This window comes from Lactuca serriola, chromosome 5, assembly GCF_051521515.1.
Source record: "Lactuca serriola cultivar US96UC23 chromosome 5, Lser_US96UC23_V15, whole genome shotgun sequence".
NCBI classification, from domain to species: domain Eukaryota; kingdom Viridiplantae; phylum Streptophyta; class Magnoliopsida; order Asterales; family Asteraceae; genus Lactuca; species Lactuca serriola.
In genome coordinates, this window is record NC_136412.1 from 15,099,764 (window position 1) to 15,109,030 (window position 9,267).

Below are 9,267 nucleotides of genomic sequence, written 5' to 3' on the forward strand. Positions count from 1 at the left end.
TCAAAATTTTAGTATTTTCAATTTTATATTTTTATTAATAGTTTTGAAATTTCTTATGAGTCTTCTAGCTAAATAGGAGTTAGTCTAGTAGTCTTCATAGGATATTTTAGAGATCGATTTGAGTTCAGATAAGATCTAATACAAGAATTAAAAGTTAATTCAGAACATAAATTGTTCTTTGTTAGTTTTGAACGTTTTTCATGTACTTGTGCTTTATCTGCTCATATTCATCCCCATCATTTGCACTTACAATCTCGAGGTTAGTATCCATTACATGATATGTTGTGAATCAATGCAAACTATGTTTTATAACGCGAATCTTGAATTATCCCTCAACCACTGTTGTTGAAGACACTCTTTTGTGTACACAATTTTAATATTTGATTTCACGTAATTTAGTAACAACCTGAGACTAATTGTTAGTGGTGACAAAATTAACGATATATTAACCAGTTAAAGCATGTCTTTCGTAAGCGTGGATCGAAGCATATTGTGTCCATTCATTTAACTATATGAACGTTTAATATCTTTACAATAAACATAAACAACTAACATGTATTTGCAAAATTGTTTTGATTCATTGTTCAACATTTTTATTGGTTTAATTGACTGACTTTTTTTTTTGTTCAAATCGTGTCTAGAAAACATCTTTTTAATTGTCATCGTATAATGAATGAGATGACAAACGGACAACAAGTTGTGCCGCTAAACCTTTTTGAATGGTAAAGCTAATTATATAAAGACTACATCCGAAGATCTAGGGGATATAACATTACTATGTATGATTCGTTGTACTCTTTTAAGAAGCTCTACCACATCCGGTGCGAGGAAACCAAACGTATCAAATGCAAATGATATGAACACGTATTGATTTTCCAGGCACGATCTCTCATGTTTGGTGACTTTGCCTGTGGTTGCTTTTAAAGCAGTATGTCCGGCTGTAAAACCCCCAGCCCTCAGACCCACGAGAGGGGATACCCCTGTAAGATCCATATATGCGTTTTTCCCTCCGACCCATCCAAAAATCAAAATATCAGCCGGTCTGAGGGTTGACCTTCCTTCTGTCGGATCAGTCAAGAAATTAACAGGTGCCTCTTTCTTAGCGGAAACCCCGGCACGCTTAAATATATCAAACAATACATCCCTAACCATATCGTGTCTGTATTTGAACCCCGGGATGCTCCCCAAAAGAGTCCAAACATGCCTTGCGACACAGGACATATCTCGTCAGCTGGAAAAATGGGAATCATGAGTCGATATTTGAGAATAGTACGAGACTCCACGGGAGACATGTGTTGGCCCAGCCCATCTATAGGGATAGCTAGAAGAAAATCTTGAGCATGTGGTGCACGTAAGCACTGGAAAAACCGCTTTCTGCCGATCCGTCACGTCGCAATGCACTTCCATATCTTGGACAATTTTATGAAAAAAGGCACTCGCCAGTGTATTCTAGGATTAGGGGGGGGGGGGAGGGGTGTCTTTAGTAGTAAAATTGATAAGGTCAAAATCTGAAGCTCGTTGCGAAGGGATGCCAATGCACAATCATAAACAAAATCCATACCATGTATACCGCTATCCCGTAAGATGTGGTCTTGCAATACCCAAGATTGGGCCCTTGAGGCAACAAAAGCATAAAATGTAGCCTCTACTGCCGAGTATAAACCCAAACCCCAAACCTAATGGGTAAGGAAGCAATTCGCCATTGTATGTCACCAAAGAAAGGGCCCCCACAAACCACAATGTCCTCAATCGCCCCGTGTAATCCATTGTCAAAGAATATTGCCACCTCCTCCATGTGAACGGGTTGGCACGTCCTCAACCCAAAGAAAAGCTTAGCAATACCCATACAAGACCGAAGAAGAAGGAGCTCACTCTGGGGGTCAGACAATTGTGGAAGAAGGCGCATCAAATTCACGGCGTTTTCGGCTCTCTTTATGGCTAGGTTGCGAATGAAACTAGCATCTCTACTAACAGCTCCCCCAAGAAGTTTCACCCCCAAAGGCGGCCTCCCGATGTCCGCCGGAAATAGCCCCTCCCATAACTTCCTACCATCACACGAGGGCCAAAAGAGCTCGGTTTTCTTGATATTCAGCTGAATGCCCAATTTTGGGCCAATCACCGTAATGATGTCCAACGCTTTGGTCACCTCATCCGAATATCTTAAATATGATTTTATTAAAGTATAATTTTTTGTAATGAAATAAATTTAATAATGATAAGTGGTAAATATTTAAATACATTTTATATGACTTTTAACTCATTATAATCCGTCGACATCATACATTTTACTTTTCTGAACAGTTAGACAAAAAGCAACCCAAGTTGAATCGTCTTCGTATAGAAGACTTAAATTTATCGATTTTATAATATATTAATTATGTAAAATATAATCGATGACTTAAAACCAAATTTTATTTTTCCTGTTTAAGATATATTTAGGCCATATTTAATAAGGTTGCCAGTTCTAAAGTTCTTGGACCATAAGTGATGATGTTGACACTTGAGCAAAGCCCAACCCGATTCCCAACTGTACATCGGGCTTGGACCAGGAATGTCCAGTATCTTGGGCCGAGTAACAAATTTTCGCTCTTTCTTTTTAATGTAATGTTAATACAGATTAGAGGTGTCCAGTACCTATACAAGGAAAAAACGGTTTTGGTTATAATCAGTTTGATTTTTTAAAGTAATACTTCGTTAAAAATCATAGTATTTTCGGTTAAAAACTTGGTTCCAAACCGGCGGATTGGTTATTTCAAAACTGGTTCTCAGCAGTTTGAAATCTAAATGAAAATTTGTATGTCGATAATTATCTTATATAACTATATGGAAGAAAACTAAATTCCTTTATTAACCAAAGAGAAAATTGCAAAATTGGTCATGTGGTATCCATAAAAGTATAAAAGTATAGTTTGAGTCTATTTTTTATTTCGTTTTTATGGTTGGTCCAAAATTAAAATTTTCATGCAGATTTCGTCAACATAGTATCCCAAAAAGTATAATTTGATTCATTTTTCTTTTAGATAACAGTTAATTCGAAAGATCAAATCTGTACTTTTTAAGATACTACAAGTGAAAGAATTAATTTTGGACCAACAATGCCAATGAAATAAAAAAGATTCTAAGTGCACTTATTGGGATACCACATGAACTAATTTTGCAATTTACTCTTAATTAAGTTACTAGTGCTGCGCCGCGCAACAATGATGAATAAGTTTTTTTTTCTTCCAAAAAACAAACAATACAACACCTTTTCATTTCGCAGCTGTTTGTTTTTCAGAAGTTTTCAGATTAAAAAACCTTTGCGCGTGTTCTTCTTGGCGCAACACTTGTTTTGCATATTCTTACCTCTTCCAACCTCTTATTATTTTTTTTTCTTGCTAAAATATTGATTATATCTTTTTGAAATTTTATTTTACATTTTTTGTTTCGTTTTTTTTGTTTACTCTTGTTGATTTTTTTTTCTATTTTTATATTGAATAATAATAATTTGTTGATAAAATATCAATATTTTATGCTAAAATATCATTATGTTTTGTTAAAATATCATTATTTTTGCTGAAATACCATAAATTATTGCCGAAATGTTATACATTATTAAATTTTCGGTATTAAAAAATTATTTTCGGATTATAAAATCAGTTTATTTTAATTTTTTAACATCTGCAACGGTATGCAAATGTTAAAAAAAACAAACACGCTTCTTATTATAGTCTGCAACCTTTTGTTCCACCTCTTCTACTGCAGAGGGTTGCATAGATGGTCCGCAAACTTTATGGATTTTTGCTTAAAAAAAACAGACAACAACACCTAAGTGAACATATTTGTGGTCAATATAATTTATTCAAATATTATTAAATTTATACAACTGATGAATTGGAAATAAAGCATCCGAAACAATATACCGACGTAATCTATGTTTAATGTGGTGGAGACAATTTCAGATGGGTACAGAGTAAACTCGTCAAGGCCAATCCATATATGACCATTAGATACCCAATTTTCACAACCATATAATAATATTATTTCCATAAATTATATTTGTGGTGAACCTTTTTTCTACCACAATTCTTTTCTAGATATTTCCATGGCTGCATTATTTCTACCGTGGGGCCATCATACAGAGGATTTATGGGCGGGCCCATAACCCATCGACACCATTAGTACGTCCTCATCAATGAAATGCATATCTAGAATTCAAGATTCATTTTTGATAATTTATGAATAACTGAACATTATTTTGTAAAGATTATTAATAAATATTTTTTGCATTTAAATACGAAGTAATTTAATCTGTCAAAGAAATATGTAGAAGGGTTCGTATTTTAGGGATGTGTATTGTTTTGTTTGGCATGTTAAAACATGATGTCAAGGAACTTGTATGTTTAGATGAAATATTATTCCGAGTATAAATGGCATAACAGAACGAATTTTATTTTGTAATTATTGTCGAATAAAATATAAAATATGCATGTATCAAAGAAATTAATTAAAATTAAATTTCGTTTAACTCATGCTTGATGGAGATTAAGATTTTGTAACTACTGTATAATTATTATTTTTGGAGCAATATATTTGCATTTGGCAAAGTAACTGATAGTTGAAAACTAGTAACGGTAGTTTGTATTTGTATAAAGGTATTAGAAAAATTAGTTAAAAGCTTTTAAAAATATAAAATAACATGAAATTAAATGTAAAAAACTGTGAAAATCTGCATGAAGTAACTTTTCTGAGTTTTTGTTTAAAGTAAAAATTTTAAGATTTTTTTTTTAAATTAAATTCTTGTGATTTATAAACACATTTATAGATTTAGAAATTGTATAACTCAAAATATATTTCTTAAATTACCCTTTATGAGCTGTCGTCTTTACAACATCATTCGTAAACTTTTTAACAACAATAAATATTGTATAAATTACTAAACATAAAATTTTGTAATCTTCTGAATAAAATGGATTTAAGGCTTCATAGTACAAAAAATAGCTAAATTACGTGGACCAATGAAATCTCAAAAACATAGCATATTCAAGCGTTTCACATTTGTGACAAACACAACAAGCTACACAGCCCCCCACCGTACTGCGATACGTCATCCTCATCCAACCAACCAGATTCCAAATACCCCCATTTTGACAAAAAGTCAACAACGTTCCCTGGTCCGCGCAACACTGCATCACCCTGTAATCTACAGTTCTATAAAACACAACTACCCCAATCCAGATTGAATCGGAGAAAGCAGGTCGATTGATTTTCCGGTGAAAATCTGCACAAATCACTTCGCTTCCCCACGACGGCAAAACTAATGGCCGCTGCTTCCATTAGTACGACCTTCCTCCCCCTCTACAAACCCATCAAATCCTTCGTACCCATTTCACAAGCACCTAAATTCTTCACCAAAACCAAGCACGGCGCCGGCGCCGGCACCGTCAGGGCGGTTTCCAAGGAGCAAGACGTGATACCCGTACAGAGTAATGACTTTACGGATCATCAAGTTGGTATCCTGGTGAGTGAAATTGAGAGGGAGGTTGAAGGTGGAAAAGACGTTCAATTGATTAGTGGGTTCGGTGGTAGTGAAGGAAGATTGTCTTTTGAAGGTGGGTTTTCGTCTGCGAGCTCTTCCGGTGATGGAAATCAGGTAGTCGAAGGTGATAATCTCGATAAATTGATCGATAGAACCATCAACGCCACCATTGTTCTTGCCGCTGGTACTTTCGGTATCACCAAATTGCTCACCATCGATTACGATTATTGGCATGTGAGTTCTTCTATTCTATCCACCATTAACTTGTCGAATTAGGTTTTATTCAAACATAATTTTGAGTTTGAAAGTTTTGTTCTTTCTAGTTCAATTAAGGTTAAGTTTAATCTTGGTGTGACACACACAGGGATGGACCATATTTGAAATATTGAGATACGCACCACAACACAACTGGAGTGCATACGAAGAAGCTCTTAAAGAAAACCCACTTTTGGCTAAGATGATGATAAGTGGAGTTGTATATTCAGTAGGCGATTGGATTGCACAGGTTCGTTGGTTTCTTTTCTGTAAAAACCCACCCTTTGTTTCCATTAACGATCGATGAATGATGAATTGATGATGACCTCAAAAAAACTAACACTTTTGAATGAATAATTATCCACTATTCTATCCAGTGCTGTGAAGGTAAACCACTCTTGGAGTTTGATCGCACACGCATGTTTAGATCTGGCCTTGTTGGCTTCACTCTACATGGATCACTCTCTCACTACTACTACTATTTCTGTGAGGTAAACAATGCACCAATTTTACTTTTAATTAAGTATTTTTCTTGTGAACTTAGCTTTTTAATTAATAATATGAACTAATAATGTTATGTTGTTGCTATATTCATTTCAGGCACTTTTCCCGTTTCAAGATTGGTGGGTGGTGCCTGTGAAGGTAGCGTTTGACCAAACCGCATGGTCAGCAGTATGGAACAGTATTTACTACATGGTCATCGGTCTTTTACGATTTGAATCACCGGTTACTATTTTTAGTGAATTAAAGTCGACTTTTTGGCCTATGTTGACAGTGAGTAAACGTTATTATTTCTTTCATTATTATACTATGAATATAGATTGAAATATAATTAGGATTTTATTAATTAAACTTTTTGTTAGGCTGGTTGGAAGCTTTGGCCATTTGCTCACATTATTACATATGGTGTTGTACCTGTTGAACAAAGATTATTGTGGGTGGATTGTGTTGAGCTCATTTGGGTCACAATACTTTCAACGTAAGTATCTTGACTCTCGAGTCGAAATTTAATTATCGATTTCACTCTAGTAAATTTTGCTTCATTGAGACAATTCTTTTGATTTTTTTTTTCACAGTTTATCAAATGAGAAATCAGAAGCAAGGGTTTTAGATGCACCAATAGACCAGAGTTCAAGTTCATCGTTTGAGCCTTCTGAGGTATGTTGACAAGGAATGGAAACAGAAAAAAACGAACCCAAACTATATATATATATATATATATATATATATATATATATATATATATATATATATATATATATATATATATATAGGGTTAGGTTATTTTGTTTTCACTATCTATTGTGTGTATGTATGACTGATTCTGGACCAATCATTTTAGTTATTTTAAGAAAGTAATTAATGCATATTACATGTTGAAGATATAATAGATATTAATTACATCTTCAGCATTTAATAAGCATTAACTACTTTTTTAAAATAACTAAAATGATTGGTCCAGAATTAATCATACAGGCATACAATAAATAGTTAAAACATTTGAACTTATATATATATATATATATATATATATATATATATATATATATATATATATATATATATATATATATATATATTAGTTTATAACCCGTGAGAACTACGGTTATAAAATTAATTAAACTTTCATATAAAAAATCAAAATTATTAATTAATTATTTTAAATATATTATTATTTAAGAGAATTTTTTTTAGTTATATAAAATTATAATCGTTAATTTAAATAAATATATGAAGTTATATCATCTTATAATATGTATTAATTTTATTTTATTTTTCAATCTAATATTATTAATTTAATATAATTAGAGTGGGAAAAATTTAAAATTTGAAATTTAAATAAAAGAATCAATTATTAGTTTAATGTAATTAGAGTGAAAAAATTTAAAATTTAAAATTTGAAAAGAATAATTAATAGTTTGACAAATGGCATGATAATGAATATATATCATTAATGAGGTGTTCTAATTGTATGACACTTGTCAATAGGAGATTAAATATATTCTTTTATTAGAATAGGGATATATATATATATATATATATATATATATATATATATATATATATATATATATATATAGGTTCAAATGTTTTCACTATCTATTGTATGCCTGGATTATTGATTCTGGACCAATCATTTTAGTTATTTTAAAAAAATAATTAATGCTTATTAAATGCTGAAGATGTAATTAATACCTATAATATGTTTAAGATGTAATATGCATTAATAACTTTCTTAAAATAACTAAAATGATTGGTCCAGAATCAGTCATACATGCACACAATAGATAGTGAAAACAAAATAACCTAACCCTATATATATATATATATATATATATACTAGCCGTTTACCCGCGCAAATCGGCGGGCGACAAATAGTTTGTTTCGACAATTAATTTTTTTTCGATAGAGAATGATTATTTTCAATTCAATCATTAGTTTGTTTTAGGAAACATGTCATATTAAAAATAAAGAAAATTCATGAAATGACTAAATTATAGGGTATTGAGTATTTATTTGAATGAAAAAGATCTGGTCAAAACCTTGGAAGAGAAGATTTATAGGAGTTTGTTTAAATTTTAGTATTATTTTATTAGTGATTAGTTGTACAATTAGCTTAATGATTTGGACGTCTTAAAAAAAATGTTATTATTTTATTCGATCTATTTTTAAAAATAGTGGGATTTGTTTTATAAGATAATATATATATAAGAAAAATCTCATTTAATAACTTTCTTTTTATCATCAGGAGTAAATACCCATAAAATCGAAGAAACAAGCAAAAGAACAAAACACGTTTGACATGGGAATTGTTGAAAAAAGCTGTAAACAAGTTAACAGCCGCTAGTTGAAGCCATTGTGTGGATCCCGAGTGTGTTTATATGCTTGTATACTCCATTTTTAGCAGATTTTAATTTTCTTTGCATATATGTGTACATCCTATTCTGTTTCGTAGTTTCTAACAGAGAATTTAGCTCGATATAAATAGCAGAAGGTATTCAAGATTCTTGAAATCAGTGTAAACCTTACATATTTAGCAATTTACATATCATAATTTGGAGATCACGAGAGTTAAGCTGACCTAATAATACGGGATGATGAATCAGATTGATTTTCTTGATGATTACAAACACACATATATCTAGCTAAATAGCCGTGGACATAACAGAGAGCCGACTAGGTGTTGGCCGGAAATTAAACCACCGCCAGTCAAGTCTACGTGCAGGCGGAGTCAACGCCCTCCTGACTATCTCCTTACTGGCACGCCGCCGCCGGATCATCGCCTTTTCATGTGTATTTTTTTTCCGAACCAACGATTTCTGCAAGATGATGGAATCAGAACGCTTAATCATTCTGGGAGATGGTGAAGGGGTGGAATCGATGACAAATTCTTGATGCTTTTTGAAGGAAAGAGATGAAGGGTGTTGTAGCCTGGTGGCGTTGGGGGTATCCTTCTTGATGATCATATCGGTGATTAATCGAGGAAGAAAGGT

At 32.4% G+C, this 9,267-nt stretch overlaps 1 protein-coding gene across 1 annotated transcript; it reads left to right on the forward strand.

Annotated features, from left to right (window-relative positions):
• Positions 1-5,172: 5,172 nt before the first annotated feature.
• LOC145052045 (Peroxisomal membrane 22 kDa (Mpv17/PMP22) family protein) lies at positions 5,173-8,839 on the forward strand. Its single transcript, XM_078999863.1, has 7 exons — positions 5,173-5,752; positions 5,883-6,023; positions 6,151-6,264; positions 6,374-6,547; positions 6,637-6,752; positions 6,850-6,931; positions 8,523-8,839. The coding sequence occupies exons 1-7, from the start codon at positions 5,300-5,302 to the stop codon at positions 8,526-8,528; spliced, it is 1,086 nt and encodes a 361-aa protein (XP_078855989.1). The 5' UTR covers positions 5,173-5,299; the 3' UTR covers positions 8,529-8,839.
• The last annotated feature ends 428 nt before the right edge of the window (positions 8,840-9,267 follow it).

Coding starts and splice junctions, on each gene's coding strand:
- LOC145052045 (XM_078999863.1), top strand. CDS start 5,300: ATGGCCGCTGCTTCCATTAGTACGACCTTCCTCCCCCTCTACAAACCC. Junction 6,548..6,636: donor CTTTTTGGCCTATGTTGACA/GTGAGTAAACGT, acceptor ACTTTTTGTTAG/GCTGGTTGGAAGCTTTGGCC. Junction 6,753..6,849: donor TGGGTCACAATACTTTCAAC/GTAAGTATCTTG, acceptor TTTTTTTCACAG/TTTATCAAATGAGAAATCAG.